Source organism: Typopeltis vanoorti, chromosome 20 (assembly GCF_054136105.1).
Source record: "Typopeltis vanoorti isolate ZY-2024b chromosome 20, IOZ_Tvanoo_1.0, whole genome shotgun sequence".
Classification (NCBI taxonomy): Eukaryota; Metazoa; Arthropoda; class Arachnida; order Uropygi; family Thelyphonidae; genus Typopeltis; species Typopeltis vanoorti.
The window spans coordinates 92,707,056-92,724,715 of NC_143568.1; the positions used below are offsets into that span (position 1 = coordinate 92,707,056).

Genomic DNA, 17,660 nt, shown 5'->3' on the forward strand with positions numbered 1-17,660 from the left:
ATCTATCATACCTCGCCTTGAACTCATTCATGGTCATAGCACCCACAACAGACTCTGGCAGCTTATTCCACTCATTCACCACCCTCCAAGTAAAAAACCTAGCTCTAACACCCCTGCTAACCACATTCTTGCCCAGCTTCCTTGTATGGCCCCTAGTCCTCCCACCACCAGTCCTATTCTCAAAAATATCTTCTGGATTAATCTTATAGAAACCCTTCAGTAATTTGAATGTCTCAATCATATCACCCCTTTTCTGCCTATCAACCAATTTTTGCAACCCACAAATCTTCAACCTGTTCTCATAAGGTTCATTCCACAGACCTGCTATCATCTTGGTCACTCGTCTCTGGATCCTCTCCACCTCCTCCCCATCAAGAAGAAACCCTGGTGCCCATATCTGGGCACAGTAGTCTAGATGGGGTCTTATCAAGGCTCGATACAGAGGAACAATAACTTGTTTGTCTCTGCTTGTTAAAGTATTTTTCAGAAGCCAAGTGATTTGATGAACTGATTTAGCCACTTTTACAATGTGCCCCCTAAACTTCAATTCCCTATCCACCAACACTCCCAAATCCCTGGCCTCATCAATCTCCTGGAATACGGTTCCACCAATGTGATATATTGCTGCTAATATTTTCACCCCAAAATGCATAATCTTGCACTTTGCCACATTAAATTGACATCCATTTTCCTTAGCCCAGTCCTCCAAACTATCCAAATCATCCTGTAAAATTTTGACATCCTGTGCACTCACAATTGCTCTACCCAACTTTGCATCATTATCATCAGCAAACAAGTGAACACTTCCTCTCAGATCCTTTCCTATATCGTTAATGAACAAATTGAAAAGTAGTGGTCCAAGAACAGAACCCTGTGGCACACCACTAGTCACAAGCCGTCTTTTGGAGACTCAACTCCTGAATAAACCACTCTCTGATATCTCTCCATCAACCACCCTCCTATCCATCTCACCAACCCTATATCCATCCCCATCTGCTCCAGTGGAAAGAATTTACAAGAAAGAAATTAAATTACACATTTGTTCTTGAAAACATTTTATTAATTAAAATTTAAATTTCCTAGTTTTTGATATTAACAAAATTATTTATAATATTAATGTCTAAATTTTCACATATATCATTTTTAATAGCTATTAATGCTAGACTTTCAAGCCTTGTTTGTAACATACTTGTTCCTAAATAAGTCTTAATTAATTTAAGTTTCAAAAGCGAACGCTCACCGCTTGCTATACTAACAGGTATAGTTAATAATATTCTTAAAACAATTGCAAAATTCGGAAAAGATAAATTATTTGACACAATATATTTAAGAATATCGAGAGGATTTTCAATTTTTGAAGTATTGTTTTGAAAAATTTCTGTATAAGATTGTATCTTGTCAAAGAGTTCCATGGCATTTATATCTTTATTGTTACCATGTTTCAAAAGAATTTCTAAGTCGTCACAGTTTTTTTCTTAACTCTTCATTATTAATTTGGAAAAGTCTATACAAAAAACTAAAATTATCAACGTGAGTTTTAAGTTGTTCAAAACATTTAACGAAGTCCATGCAGTATCCAAAAGTGTATAAAATACGTTGACTTTAAATTTATCTTCTGGTGTTTGTTGCTGTTCATCAGAATGTTCGTATTGAAACTGACGTTTTTTCTTCCGTTGTCGAACTTAGTCTTTACTTAGTTGTTTTGCTATTTCAAGAACTTTTTTATAATTTGTATCTGATCAATATTCTAATATGTCTTTTTTAAATTTCCAATGGATCTTAAGACTAGTGATATATTCATATTTTTATCCTGAAGAGCTTTACTAGATTTATTCTGTTAAGCAAATTGTGCCAAATTATTAAAGAACAGATGAATTTATAGTCTTTGATTTTAAGACAAAACTTGTGCTTCATTTTGAATTTCTTTATTGAAGTTGTCATTATTTAAAAATTCAAAAAGCATGTCATAAATTTCTCCTAATTGATAACATAGAGGGCGAATTGCTTTAATTTTGCTTTCCCAACAAGTTTCCGATGACTGTTTTAATGTTATATTTGATATAAATTTCAAAAGAATTGTCCAACACTTTGGAGATAATGAAAAAAAATTACCGTATTTGGCGGCATATAAGACGCACCCCCTTTTTTGTATACATTTTTAGGAAAAAAACTTTATCACTGAATATTATAATGAATTTACAGTATTTCAAATATAAAGTAATAAGTATGTCTACTTTCAACAAATACCTAATCTAACTAGGAAAGAGTACCCACCTTTTAATCTTCTACGTCAAAACCCAGAAATTCATCTCCAGAGCTAAATGAAGATACACTTGAAACATCTTCTAAATCAGAATCTGAGTCCTCATACAACAAATTGTCCTCTGTACCATCGAGTGCATTACTAATGCCACACTTCTTAAATGATTTAACCACTGTCTCAGTTTTCATAGCATCCCACGAAGCTTTGACCCACTCACAAACTTGCGAAATGCTAGGCCTCTTCCTTCTTCCTGATGGCTTAACCTCAAAATCTGAAGACTGCATCAGCTGTTCCACTTTTCCTTCATAAATCCCTTCAATTGTTTATTAATCATCTAAAGACATCTAAAGGCTGAAGCTGAGTAGTTAGATCTCATGGAATTGCAGATAACTGAGTTTTCAATTCCTTGAGTTTAATTTTAACATCTTTTGTTCTGTGAGAATGAAACTGATCCCATACTAGCAGGGCAGGCTTCTTCAACAGTCCGCCAGGGCGACTAGACCAAATTTTATTTATGCATAACTTCATTCCTCCTCCATCCATCCAGACTGGAACTGGACTCTCACACACCACAAGGAAGCAAGAAAAAATCGCTTAACTCGGAAGAGAGTTAAGCGATTCATTAAGCGATTAGAGTCTCATTCAGCGGAATGAGACTCTAAGGTCCTGTAGAAAATACATTACAGGATGGGGTCGTTGCACAGGGCTTCTCTGAGCCGAGCGAAGCAGTGCACTTGCTGCCTAAGAAGGCGTGTTCATGACAATCTTAGTGGGATAAAATCTCATCTATTTTTATGCATAATATGTAAATTTGCAGCAATTATATTGACTTACCTAATTATTATTACTTAATTCATTTACAAAAATTTAAAGAAAGAATGAAACTTCATACACTTTGAAACGTCGCCCACCTTGTAGTGGCGCCCGCCTGCAATGCAGGCCTTGCAGGCCAGCTTCCACCAGTCCTGCTGATATATCTTACACTCATTCAAAGTCATTTTGTTTATTTTCAAATAGTTTTCCAGTCTAAATGTTCTTCATTCAAATACCATCTCCAGTTTGTAGGTTCCTTTGTTCTTTGCTTCCTGTCATGTGTATCTCTAAAGATTTGGATGATATTTTTGCTTCTCTAGTTCTATATGTCCTTCATATGATAATATCTGGAGCTTGGCCTCTTCTTTTCCTGTAATTACATTTCGTTCTCTTAACATATTTCCTAAGAATTTCATTTTCATCTTGATCATTTAGTAACCTTATTTTTTGATCTGCCTCTTTTAGGACTTCTTTGTAATTTCTGTCTAAGCTTCATTCTTCTTAGTAGTCACATTTCCAGAGTCATGTTTTTTTCATTACTTTTCCATTGGTTCATGTTTCTGCAGTGTGTGTGTAATATAGAATAGACATAGCAAGTTATCAGTTGCATTCTTGTATTTATATTGACTTTCTGTTAGCTTTTATTAGTACATATACTTAGAACATACTAGTATATGTTGCAAAGAAAGACAGCTTTGACAATATGTATTCATCTTTTTATTTCATGTTCACTTTTTTATTGCAAGCAACTAGATATACAAATCTGTCTGCTTTTCTATGGGATGGCTTTTTAAAATTCTGTTTAGGTTTTTATCCATCCCTTTATCTTTGATTATGATTGTTTTTGTTTTTTGGGTATTCAGAATAAATTTATCATATTCTCTATGTTACTTTATTAACTTTATTTTGTAGATTCTCTTCTTCTCGTAAGCCCTTTTTATAACTATTTTTCATTATAGGCCTCCAGTTTTCTCCATCTTTTTCTCTTGAAGGCTTCATGATGCCATCATTTTCCAGCCATCTCGACCAAATCATCCTTCCATCTTCTCTCTGGTTGTCCAGGCATTCATCCTCCCTCATATGGATGACATTTGAGTGGTTTTCTTTGTCCATCTATTGCTTTTTTATCTATGCAATATGTCCTACCCATCTCCATTTTAATTTTCAAATCTCTAAATCCGTTAATTCTCAGTGATTAGTACCCCATCATCTACATATGTTTCTTCTAACAATTGAGGTGTCTTTTAGTGTTTTCTCTTTCGTGAATCACATTTTCTAAGAAGACCCCCCAAACAACAGTAGTGATGATATGTATAATACATATCTACTCTCTTTATATCAGTCCATCGTGAGTTTATTTTTAATTGTACTTTTTTTCTTTTTTTTGTTATCCTTAAATCTTTAGAGTCCAGTCCAGTGTTTTCTAAGCTCCCTTGATTGCAAAAAGTGCAAAAGTGTTGAAACGCCTTTTCAAAATCTATGAAAGAGAAATAGACTAGTTTTTGTACAGCAGTGATATTTTGCATATCATTTTGAAGTTTTATATTATATTGTTTGTGTTTCTACTCCTGAATCCATATTTTCTCAGCTATTATTTTGTTTATCAGGTTTTGACTTCTATCCATTATTATTCCAAGACAATATCAGTCATTGCTCACTAAGTTAAATGTTTTGTAGCCTGCGTATCTCATTGATTATTATTTATTTATTATTATTATTTTGCACTGGAGTAATCATCACGTCCAAGTTTTCATTGTTTTAGGTAAAGAAAAAAATGTAATCATGTATTAAATGAAAATTTTCAAAATCTATGAAAGAGAAATAGACTAGTTTTTGTACAGCAGTGATATTTTGCATATCATTTTGAAGTTTTATATTATATTGTTTGTGTTTCTACTCCTGAATCCATATTTTCTCAGCTATTATTTTGTTTATCAGGTTTTGACTTCTATCCATTATTATTCCAAGACAATATCAGTCATTGCTCACTAAGTTAACTGTTTTGTAGCCTGCGTATCTCATTGATTATTATTTATTTATTATTATTATTTTGCACTGGAGTAATCATCACGTCCAAGTTTTCATTGTTTTAGGTAAAAAAAAAAATGTAATCATGTATTAAATGAAAATTTTTTTGCTAATTAGATGATACCTTTATCACTTAAATTTCTTATCATTTTGTTTGTACCTAAATTTGGATCCTGTGCTTTATTTTTCTTTAAAAATTTTTTTTTTTTTTTTTAAAGTTTCAGCACTTTTTCTTTGTCAGTTAAAATTGAGAGGTCATCTGTTTCATTCTCATTACTTGTTTTTAGGTCTTCTCATTAAAGACAATAGTCTGAATATTGTCTTTAATTTGTTCTAGAATATCGTCTTAAACAGTCTCTCTCTCTTTTTTTTTTTTCATTTAAGTTCTTCTTTTCTTGACTGAATTATTTTCACCTTATTGTATTTAACAAAATTTTAACAACTGTGAGTTTAATGACATTGCCATTCATTGGTTTCTTTATCTTGTTACATTTGAGTTTTTATGTTTTTTTGTATATTTATTTAGCTCTTTACCTTTCTCTTTATTCTATAATTTCATTAGTTTTTTTTTTTTTTAGGTGTTACATTTTCTAAGCATTATTTCTTTAAAATCACCATATTCATTATAACACCTGTTTTCATTTCTGCAGTGAATTAATTCTTTAAATTGTGTCTTGTGCATATTTATCAGAAATATGATTATTATCCTAGTTTAGTGGAAACTTTTTTTGTTGCTGCTACTACTGGATTATGATCTGAATTACAATCAACATTAGGATAAGTTTTAACTTATAGTTTTTTAACCTGTTTTTAATCATTATAAAATATATTTCATTCCTTATTGAACCAAATATTATTATTATTATTACACCCTCCATGGAGTCGACAGATTCATCGTGGGAGGTTCATTCAACTGACAACATATTTATCATATAGAATCTTAAAGTCCTTAACACTCCTTGCATTAACAACACATTCTGGTAATGTATTCCATTCACTAACAATTCTCCATGTAAAAAATCTATTCCTCACACCCTTCTTCACCACACTTTTATATAACTTCCAGGAATGACCTCTGGTTTTTTCCCTCTCACCTTCTACTCTTTTTTATAATCCCTTCTGGATTAATCTGATAAAATCCTCTCACTAACTTAAACATCTCTATCATATCACCTCTCTTCCTCCTATCCACCAAACTCTGCAATCCACATCTCTTCAACCTCTCTCCATAGCCAGCATTCCAAATTCCTGATATTGTCTTAGTCACTTGTCTCTGGACCTCCACATCACATTGAAAACCAGGTGACCAGATCTGAGCACAATAGTTCAAGTGTGGTCTGACCAGTGCCTTATACAGTGGCACAACCACTTCCTTATCCTTGCATGTTACAGTACTTCTGATCTTAGCAGCATTACGATGTGCAACCTTTGCAACCCTAGCAATATGCCCTCTAAACTTCAGTCTACTGTCAAACATCACTCCAAAATCTCTAATCTCATCCACTTCCTGCAGTACAGTACCATCAATATAGTATACAGCCTTATATTTCTGCACTCCAAAATGCAACACCTTGCACTTATTGATATTAAAACTAAACCCCACTCTTTTGTCCAAATAAAAAGTCTATTTAAATCTTCCTGAAGGGATTCAGCAGTCTACTGTTTTTGTCATATGTGACAGTATTTTCACTTTTTCTTTTGTGATGACAGATATGGTTTATCATTTTCTCCAATTTTTTGTAATTTTCAAGCTCCTTACAGTATTTATTTGATTTTCTCTATCTGTCAGTTTCTGTAATCCACAAATCTTCAACCTGTTCTCGTAAGATTCATTCCATAAACTTGCTACAATCTTGGTCACTCGCCTATGGATCTTCTCCACCTCCTCCTCCTCATCACCAAGAAACCCCGATGGCCAGATCTGCATGTAGTAGTGAAGATGGAGTCTTATCAAGGCTTGATAAAGAGGAACAATAACCTGCTTGTCTCTGCTCGTCAAAGTATTCTTCAGTAACTAAGTAATCTGATGAGCTGCTTTAGCCGCTTTTGCTATGTGCCCCCCTAAACTTTAACTCCCTATCTGCTAAGACTCCCAAGTCTCTGGCTTTGTCAATTTCTTGGAGTACAGTTCCACTAATGTGGTATACAACTGGTAATCTTTTCACCCCAAAATGCATAACCTTAAGCTTTGCCACATTAAACTGACATCATTCTCCTTTGCCCAGTCTGCCAATCTATCCAAATCATCCTGCAAAATGTTGACATCATCTGTATTAACTATTGCTCTACCCAACCTTGCATCATTGGCAAATAACTGAACAATTCCTATCAGATCCTTTCCTATATCGTTAATGTACAAATTAAAAAGAACAGAACAGAACCCTACCTCACGACACTAGTCACAGGCCTTCTTTTGTACTCTACTCCTGAATAAACTACTCTCTCTGATATTGCTTCATCAACCACCCTCTTATCTCACCTCCTATATCCATCCCTGTGTGCTGCAGTTTACTGATTAGAATTCCATGCGGTATCTTGTCAAAGGTTTTTGCAAAGTCCAGCAGTATCACTTTTATTCAACTCAGCTGTCACTGTATTATAAAATGTGAGCAAGTTACTGAAGCATGACCTACTCTTTACAAAACCATGCTTCCCCTATATGGCATCCAATTTCCATCTATCCATTCCTGTATTTTGCTCTTGACCAACTGCTTCAGTACTTTGACAACTCCTGATATGCTGATTAGTCAGTAATTTGATACATTAGTCTTGGAGCCTCCTTTATACAATGGAACTATTTTCACCTCTTTAGACTCCCTCTAACCCAGAGCTGAGACTTAGATTAAACAATATGGTCAAGGGCACTGACAATTCTCTCATCAACTTCATGTAAAACTTGACCTGGTATCTCATCCAATTCTACAGCTGTGTTACATTAAGGTTCTGTAATATGCTATGCATCTCCATTTCATTTACCTCAGTTTCCATATAAGCTTTTGGTGCTCTCATTCCTGCAGTGTCACAACCTGGATGATATACTCTTGCAAATTGTTCACTTAGTAATTTCACTATTTCAGCTGATTCAGTTAGTTCCTTACCATTAGCATTTATTAAAATCATTCTGTGTAAACATTCTTTCCTTTGCTTGCAACATATTGAAAGAACTGTTTGGGATTATCTTTTGCCTGTACTGCTAATTTCCTTTCGTACTCTGCTTTTATCTTTCTTACCACACCGGCTAACCTTCTGGCCTGTGCTTTGTACTGCTCGTGTGCCTTCTGATCACCTTTCTCATTGAATTCCCTCCACAAATTGTTTTTTTGTAGCTCCAGCTTAATGATGATATATTCATTTAACTCCCACTTGATTTACTCTCTTGAATCTAGGTATGCAGTCTGCCATTACCTCCCTCAAACATTACCACTTTCTGTGCACTGTCAACATCCAGCCCTTGCAGTTTTACAAGCCATGGCACTGATCCAAGCAATCTCCTAAGCTTGTCATACTTACCAGCCCTGTAATTCCACATATACCCCATCTTAACTGAAAGTTTCACATATTTAGCCTCCTTCCAGATCAATACCATATTATTATTATTGTATGACACCTCCAGGGAATCCTAAGACTCATCGAGGGGGGGGGGTACCTACTCTACAACTCTCTGTCTCCACCACTTAGTTCACCAACTACAACAAATCACAACTACCATCATCATCTACATGAATGCCATGTACCACCCACCACCACCACTAGTATTTTCATAGACAATCACAAACATCCATGCCCACAGCGGGATTCGAACCCGCAGCCTTTTGGCTGGAGAGCAGATATGCTAACTAGGCTGGTGCTCTCACCAATTTTTGACAACATGGTGATATTTGTTATAGACAAATTCTCAGATGCAATTACTAGATCGAGCGCTCTCGAATCCCTAGTATATTCCATCCCATGCTGTCTTAGGTAATTATCCCTTAGTAACTGCATAAATTCCATTTCCTTCCTCTCATGTGTCCTCTCCTCGTTCCAATCTATGTTCCCATATTTGAAATCCCCAATAATAATTACCTGTCCTCGACTCATTGAGGTCTGTTTGCTCATGCATACTATCTCCATCTTTTCCATTCCCTAGTCAATAGCAGCATCCAACTGTATATTTTGTTCTGCTGGCTTCAATCTCACACTAGATAGCCTCTAATGTGCTATTTTCACTGGCCTGCAGTTGAACTTCTTCTCTCTTTGGTTGTGGTTCATCAGCTGTCATCAATAACACTCCTCCCCCCCCATTCTTTTCTCTTTATCCTTCCTGAACACACTATACCCTTCACATTCTGTCCCACTAACTATATCATCATCTGTTAGCCATGTCTCACTAATGCCAATAACCTTTGGCGGGGATGAACTAACCAATATCAAAAATTCCTCCTGCTTCCGAATGCTCTTGACATTAGTGTACATAAAATGCAAAGCCCCTTAGGCTCACTGCTATCATGATGCTTTATACTAACTATTTCATTCTGGTTTGTTACCAGTGGTAATAACTTAGGCATATTATACACATTCTTACACTTAACTGTCTCATTGATGTCTTCATATCCACTCAACAGCTCACCCCCCACCCCAAAAAAAGCTCTAGTTTCCCTGATTCTGCACATCCACTTTCACTTCATTTTTCCAGTCTCCGAACACCAAATCCATTCAGATGCAAACCGTCCTTCTTGTATAAGTCCTTTCACCAATCAAACTCACTCCACACATCCACAAACTGCACACCACTCTTCCTGTATAACCTACACATCTAGTCATTTGCTATTATGGTCCTTCTTCTCAGCTCTACTCTGCCATACCATGGCAACAGACTCACTATTTTAACTCTCTCTCTCTCCCTCTTTTCTTTTGCTACTTCCAGTAATTCTTTCATGTCCTCTCTCATGCCATACTTTTCTCCTTTCAACTCATTCATTCCATCCAATACGATCATCTCTTTCACTCTACCATTTTGTGCTCTAATAGTCTCACTAACATAATTAATTTTCGTACTCAGAAAGCATGACTTGTCAATCTCTTGTTGATTGCACCTTTTATGATTGAATCACCATACAAGACTTACTCCTTAATTTTTCTTTGTCAACCCCTCATTTCTCTTATCTCACACTTCTTTCTTACTGTTATTAGCTGACCCACCTGCCAGCCGTTGCTGCATTCGCTCCAGCTCCTGCTTCACCCTGTGTATCATTCCGCATAACCGAGATATCCCCCCCTCATTAAAGCCAATTATCCCTTAATGCATGGTACACTTCTTTCTAGATGTGTATCATTGTACATTTTGGGAAGGGTCGCTACACAGACTGGTTTCAACCTTGATTCAGAGCTACTCGCATTATGGAATGGGTCACTACCCATTTTATTTTCTGAAGAAGTATGCTGTGCATTATAGGATACTGAGGCAAATGATGTGAAGTTAATAGCCTCGGTATACAAGTAGCCTAGTTGAGTTCACACGCAAACTTTATTTGTTTATGCTTGATAATTTGCTTTTTAATGAAACAAGCATATTACAACCATCTTGGATTATGATACTTGTATAAGTATCATAATCTTTTTTGTGTATGCCACTGTCAGTTGATGAGCAACTGCCACTGCATAATTTCATTGGTTAACTCACATTATGTTGATTAATGGAGAGTAACAACACTGTTTGTATTATTGATGGCATCTTTTCCAGACAAATTTGAAAATTACTGATTAGCTACAAATTTTTTTGTAAAGTGTTTGTGCACCAAAGACAGTCTCATACAAAATCAGTGGATAATGACCCCCCCCCCCTTGTTTAAGAAAATTATCAGTTTATGATTTCATCATAAACTGATAATGATGAAATTAAGTAAATGTTTTTATTATAAGACTGTATATAATGATAATGTTTCAATAATCTAATGTCATTGTGTAGCTAAATTGAAGTATTGGTGGAAGTTACCTGGGCAATTTTCATTGTGTCTCTTTGATATTAATCTCCACTCGTCCTATTTCCTTTGGCTTGAGTGTAATCATCAGTTATGTTATACGTATAGAAATACCTAGATGTTGTTGTTTATTAATAATTGTTTCATAGTATAAACAATACCACATGAAGAAACGATAACATTAAACTTGCTAAACTTTGCTGGTTTTCTAACCAGCATCATTAGAGCACAAATTACAACTGGGGTGACAGACAGCACTCAATTAGAATGTTATGGAAACATTTCAAATTATAACTGAAAAGGAAGTAATGTTCTAACAAGGTGCCCTATAAGGACCAGATAACAGCACAGTTAATTCAGAGAAGGTAATGTGGTCTTAGAAAGACAGTCTCCTAGACCTTTGACAAATTAATACAGCCGTACTTGTTAAGGTTAACATGCCATACCTGATGCTGATTCTTAAAACGTCTTACCTGTAGTTGCTTCTCTGTAACACAGTTATCAAATCCTATGTGAAGGAATATCCAGAGCATGGCCTGCCATACAGGTGACTGTAGATGTAGTTCTTTCATGTTCAAAGCATATGTTAATAGAGCTATCAGTCTGTTTAAAGTAGACCAAGCTGCAGGTGCAGGAAACTTTATACAGTCCAGGATGTGCAAGCAGATGAAGTTGATCCTTAGAACAGATGAAAATAATTAGCTGTATATGTGGCTTGAGGGTGGTAAGAATATTATTATTGTGGAGAACGTGAGTTGTCTTTTGTTGTATATCTTTGAACATAAAGAATGGGAATAGTTATATTGTGATCTTGTGTGCTGGTTGTAGGAGGGATGGTGGGATCATGCAGTATTTTGTTTATTTTCTGGTGATTGTAGCCATTAAAGATATGTGGAATTCAGTTTCCAGAGTTGTGTCTTAGAACAGATAGCCCTGGCTCTGTAAGTATTTTGAGGATGCCATGCTGTTAGGATGGGTGGTGGTGCGATGGCTTATGCAAAAACCTTCCTGTATGTGTGGGTTTTTTCTGTAAACAAAACTAGTGACTTGACTACCAAATGAACAATTTGGTTATCAAGTCACTGGTATGCCTAGGAATGGAAGACCATTTCTTTTTCTATAGCGAAGTGAATTTTTGGATGCTGGTTAGCAAGTTCAATGAGTTACTTATTGTTTCTTCTTCCTCTGGTGTTTATACCATAAAACACTGTTTTGGAAAGTTTATGCTAGTCATTTCAACTCTGTAAAATACTATGGTTTATGTGTGTGTGCCACATATAATAGGTCATTTAAGTGTCTTGCAGATTTGATTGTTTTTAATTATTAGCAATCTAAGTTCTTAAATCATTAGAGAACAGTGTTCACTAACACAAATAATCACGAATAATACAAATCATCAGGTGAAGTTTGAAAGAAAGGAACAAAACAAACATTGTACCTTTGTTATGTACAGGTAATTCATTAAGTTTTAATGAATTAGTGTATAATTTTGTCATTAGAAAAATAAATGTTTACACAGTTTACATATAATGGGTGACATTGAGCAGGAACTAAGCAAATTGCTGTGACAAAAAGTTGCTTTGTCTTTTTAAAGTAAGCATAGTAATTTGAAACATTGAAGATATAAAAAAGGAGTAATATAGGTGCAATAAAAATCATCAGTACCCACTTGTGGTTAACATTTAAAATTCCCCGAGTATGTTACACTGGCCAACGAATGATTACTGCTTTTGCCAGAGAATAATGTACACTGTTAAGGCATCAAAATTATAATATTAAATGCATTATATTTTAAATACTAAGTTTTATTTCTCTGCTCTTAAAAAATAATGGATATTCATTATCCTTTCTTTTAATAATTTTTTTAAATACTAAATAGAACTCTTTTAGGCTCTTTTCTTCTGTAACTGTCTCTAGGATGTGAAGAACCTTTTCATATAAAAGGTTCTTCATATTAACAGACACAATACACTGGTCTCAGCCATAATTTAAAATAGCTCAACTCTAACAAGATTTAGGCACCACTGAGGTTTCAAAAGTGAATAAGAGCTAATGAGCATACAACCTTTGATGTGAATTTGAGTCACCAGTTTAAATACTGCACTATTTTAAAAATTACACTGACCTAATATAATAATATATATAAATGTAATATACATGGTCTCAGCCTTAATTGTTTCAGCCATAATTCAAAACTCAACTCAACTCTAACAATGATTTAGGCACCCACTGAGAGTTGCAGGTTTTTTATTAGGTAATTATTAATTATTTTATTTCTTTTATTGATTAGATGACTAAGTCATGGCTTAATCTTCTTCATTGAATTTTTTCTCATTATCAGAATCTGATTTTATATAGTATGAATGCTATTCAAGGTATGCTTGGGTTTAAGAGTTATATTTCTTCTGATGAAGGAAGTTGATATAATCCACATGTTCTTCTTTTAAATTGTATAGAGAGAGTCTAACCATAATTTTCAAGTAGACTATAAATATACAATTCTTAAGTGTGTACTTGGGAACAGTGAGTTCCTTCAATCCTTTCCATATCTTGTGTCCAAAGGCAGATAGTAGTGGCCAGGAAATTGTCTGTGTGAATCAGGACTGGCAAAATCCATCCATCACTATCTGGTAGGCCTTCAGATGATGAAGTTTACTGTTGACCTTCTCCATGATAAAAGAAAACTTGTGGACAAAGTTATGGTCTAACTTACCTCAAGGAGAACTAACATCTTCAGTATATGTAGTTTTCCATAGCCATATATAGAACTCTAGGCTTTTTTTAAATAATTTACTTCCTAATATTTATAATTTTTTTTAAAGTAAAATTCATTATGAATTTATTCTTAACCTGACTGAATTTTTTAAAAATAATTCTTTAATTTTGAATGTGTTGTCTTTGGCCTGTTTTATAACAGATCTTGTAGATAGAGCATCCTCTTTTAGGTTTTGCTGTAACTCCTGAAGGATGCCACTGATATAAGTGATAAGGTGTTTAAATTTAAATAATTAGTTCTTTAAAAAAAACAGTATTGTTGAACTCCATAACTTCCAGATGTAATCTTTGATAGCTGAAAACTACCACACCATAGCCAGCCCTGCCAGCCCTTCAATCCATATTGTAATTTTTTTAAACCACTATATCATAGATGTTTTTGAATGTCTTTTAAAGTGATAGGTGATTCTCATCTCATCTCAATATGAGACCATTTTTATCCCAATATCACATCATTTTTCTACTAGGAAGCTTTAAAAATTGTAGCATATTTGAACTCGAGAGTTAGCTGATCAGTAACCCATCCAGAATGCTAATATACTCTGGGTTTATAACTTATTTTTATAAGTACTGTCATAAAAAGTTGTTTCCCTATAATGAAACATTCAATACTGATGCTATATTCAGAATTGCACTGTAAAGTTATATTGACATTTCCATGTTCTGATGGCAGTATGCTAAAAGACTTCTGAAATGGCCTTGTAAATATTTAGTGTTATAAATTATTTATGTTGTATTTGTTTTGTTATATTTTGAGTAGTGAAGAAAACAGAAGATATTTTCAAGAAAATCTTGACTATGTTTCTGAGGAAGAAGGCTTTGGTAAAAGGTATGTGTAGTTTATTTTTTTATGCATTTAGATTCTATTTGTTGACATATAAATTCAAATAGTGTACCAGAGTGTACACTTTTTTGCAGGCAATTTTTGCATGGCAACTTCAACTTTCAATTTTTCTCAAACACCTAGAATATAATAGTCTAGATACATTAGTTAAATAGTAAGAATCTGTATAGATGATCGTTAATTCTCTTCAAATCATTTGCACTCCACAAGTTGTATACCCTTCCTGAATTCATAGTCAAAATAATTTGACAAAGTGGGCAACAACAGTGAAGAGTCTACTTATCTTCGTCCCCTCTTTCACACTTAGTAATAAACTTTATCAAAAGATGTTTTATTAGCTGCTTATATTTCTCTGAATTTCAAATCAGCATCATCATCATCATCAGAGCACAACACAGCTAGTGTACACAACAGTGAGTAAGTGAAACAATACAATTGTAATGGACAAAAGATCTCAAGTCCTATTTTGGCACCCTCTAATGTTGTAAAATAAACAAAAAATGTTACAGCTATGTGGAAGTTGCTCTTACAATAAAGTCTCCCAAATTTTTGTCAAATTAATGCAACCATATTTGTCTAGGCTAGAAGAATTCCTGACTTGCCATAGTAATAGTAGCGAATATATTTTTTATGTTCTTCCAGGTGGAAGAACATCAGAGTTGATCAACTCTGATCCACTCACCTAAGGATAAACTTCACCCTCTAGCACACCCTGGAGTGTATGAAGATCCCTGTGACTTGGCCTACTATGGGCAAACAGGAAGATCAGTTAACATCTGCCTGGAAGAATGTAAAAAATATATTCGCTACTATTACTATGGTAAGTCAGTACTAGCAGACCATGCGTTGGATATCCTTTCACACAGGATTAGATGGAAGAAAACGAATGTGCTATTTAGAAGCCATTATAGATCTGAAAGATTATTTTTTGAGTCAGCCATAGCTTTGAAGAATTCTTCTAACCTAAACAAATATGGTTGCATTAATTTGCCAAAAATTTGGGAGACTTTATTGTAAGAGCAACCTCCACATAGCTATAATGCTTTTTTTTACAACATTAGAGGCTGCCAAAATAGGACTTTAGATCTTTTGTCCATTACAATTGTATTGTTTCACTTACTCACTGTCATGTGTACTAGCTGTGTTGTGCTCTGATGATGATGATGATACTGATTTGAAATTCAGCGAAATATAAGCAGTTAATAAAACATCTTTTGATAAAATTTGTTTTGCGTTGTTAATACCGTTAAAAATAAGTAATGAATAACCGTCAACACCTAAGCTTATTTGTTAGATACTCAGTAATAAGAGTGAGCATCTTTGTCTTGTGTGATGTGTTGCCATTTAAAACTTATAAAGTAACTATGTATAACAAAAGCAATCCATGCTTGTTTCATATCTGTTAACTTTTCATTGTGTCATAATACATTGCAGAAATAGGATATTAAATGATTTCTGAGTGAATATGAGAATTCTGACACTGAGTTTTTTTTATTGCAGTATTTGTTGATATAAGACAGATATACATCATACCTCCATTAGTTTTCAGATTATCACTACATGCCTTGATAGTCACAGCTAAAAATAATTGCATGATTAATTTCTTGAATTGCAGATTTGAATTCAGCAATGTGAAATACATTCTTCTTCTTCTTCTGCAGCTTCTCCCACTTAAGTGGGGTCACTGTTTGTTATGAGTCTCCTCCACACCTTCCTGTCTTGGGCTGTCACCACATCCAAGTTCTTCATCTTCAAGTCCTCTTCTACCAGCTCCCTCCATCTCTTCTTTGGCCGCCCACGCTTCCGCCTTCCTTGCACATCCATCTGCATGACCCTTCTTCCCACATATTCGTCCTCCCTCCTCATCACATGACCAAACCAAAGCAATGTGAAATACATTAAATTATCTAAATTAATTTTGGTTATAAAAACAATTTAATATGATTGACAGGTCTTGTCTTATGAAATGACATAATGAGTTATGTTTTGAAGAGGAGAGCTCAGAGCTGGCATTAGTCTAATCTATCCCAATGGCTTTAACAGGCCTTTAAGGCCCACAACCTTCCAAGCATGCTTGGATTTCGTAACCGAAATACGAGGATAGAATGGTCACTCCTATGCCTCAAGGTATTCTTGGCTGTATCCCTGTGTGTTCACGGGGCCGGTTTGCCTGCTTGCGGGATGAAAAACACCAGATAAACTGGCGGAAAAAACCCTACTGCCCGTGCCCAAGACCGGCTAACTTGGCTATGGCTGAGGAAGATCCTTCAGCTCCTCACATCTCCGACGGGAATCGAACCTAGGACACTCCTTCCCCAGGCATATGGTTGCGAAGCACAAAGCCACTAGGCTAACCGTGCGGACATTAGTCTAATGGAAACATAAACAGAAAGTAAAAAAGTAATTGTGTGGTGCTTTTAACAAAATTACTTCCAACAGTTAGGAGAGTTTCAAGTCATTTAGTTCCAGTTTATGTAGCAGAGCTTCACAACTTTCTTTGTACCAAAGTTAAGTCTTCATCCGTTAGATAAATTCAGTACATCAAAGAATTCATTTGTCACTAGAAGTAGAAATTAGGTCTTCCTTTCTTAGATCTAACTAGAATCCAACCAAAAATGGGGGGGGGGGATAATAAAAACTAAACATTAGAATTCTTACAACAACAACAAAAACTTTCACACCTGCTCATGAAGATTTGTGGCTTTAACAACAAGATAAATGATGTGCACCACCACTTAATCATCCAAACCAATTTTGTAATTTCCAGTGGAACCTTGCCTAGCCATCTCACTGTCCAAACTACACCCCATAAAATTTCCTTCTGCCACCATGCTGGTACTTGTGCATTTGTCAGAAAGCAAAACCTTGAATCCTCCTCCCATTTAATATACTTTGGCTCAGTCTATTTTCCATCAACACCTAAGCTTATCTGTTAGATACTCAGTAATAAAAGTGAGCATGTTTATCTTGTAAATGT

At 34.9% G+C, this 17,660-nt stretch overlaps 1 protein-coding gene across 4 annotated transcripts in view; it reads left to right on the plus strand.

Moving 5' to 3' along the window:
* The window catches only part of LOC150095660 (protein GUCD1), a 171,438-nt gene that overhangs the window by 40,094 nt on the left and 113,684 nt on the right, over window positions 1-17,660 (plus strand). For all 4 annotated transcript variants that reach the window (XM_090409999.1, XM_090410000.1, XM_090409997.1 and 1 more), the window contains one exon: window positions 14,600-14,668. In XM_090409999.1, the coding sequence (XP_090266125.1) occupies window positions 14,600-14,668 (69 nt within the window). The remainder of the gene's footprint in view (window positions 1-14,599; window positions 14,669-17,660) is intronic.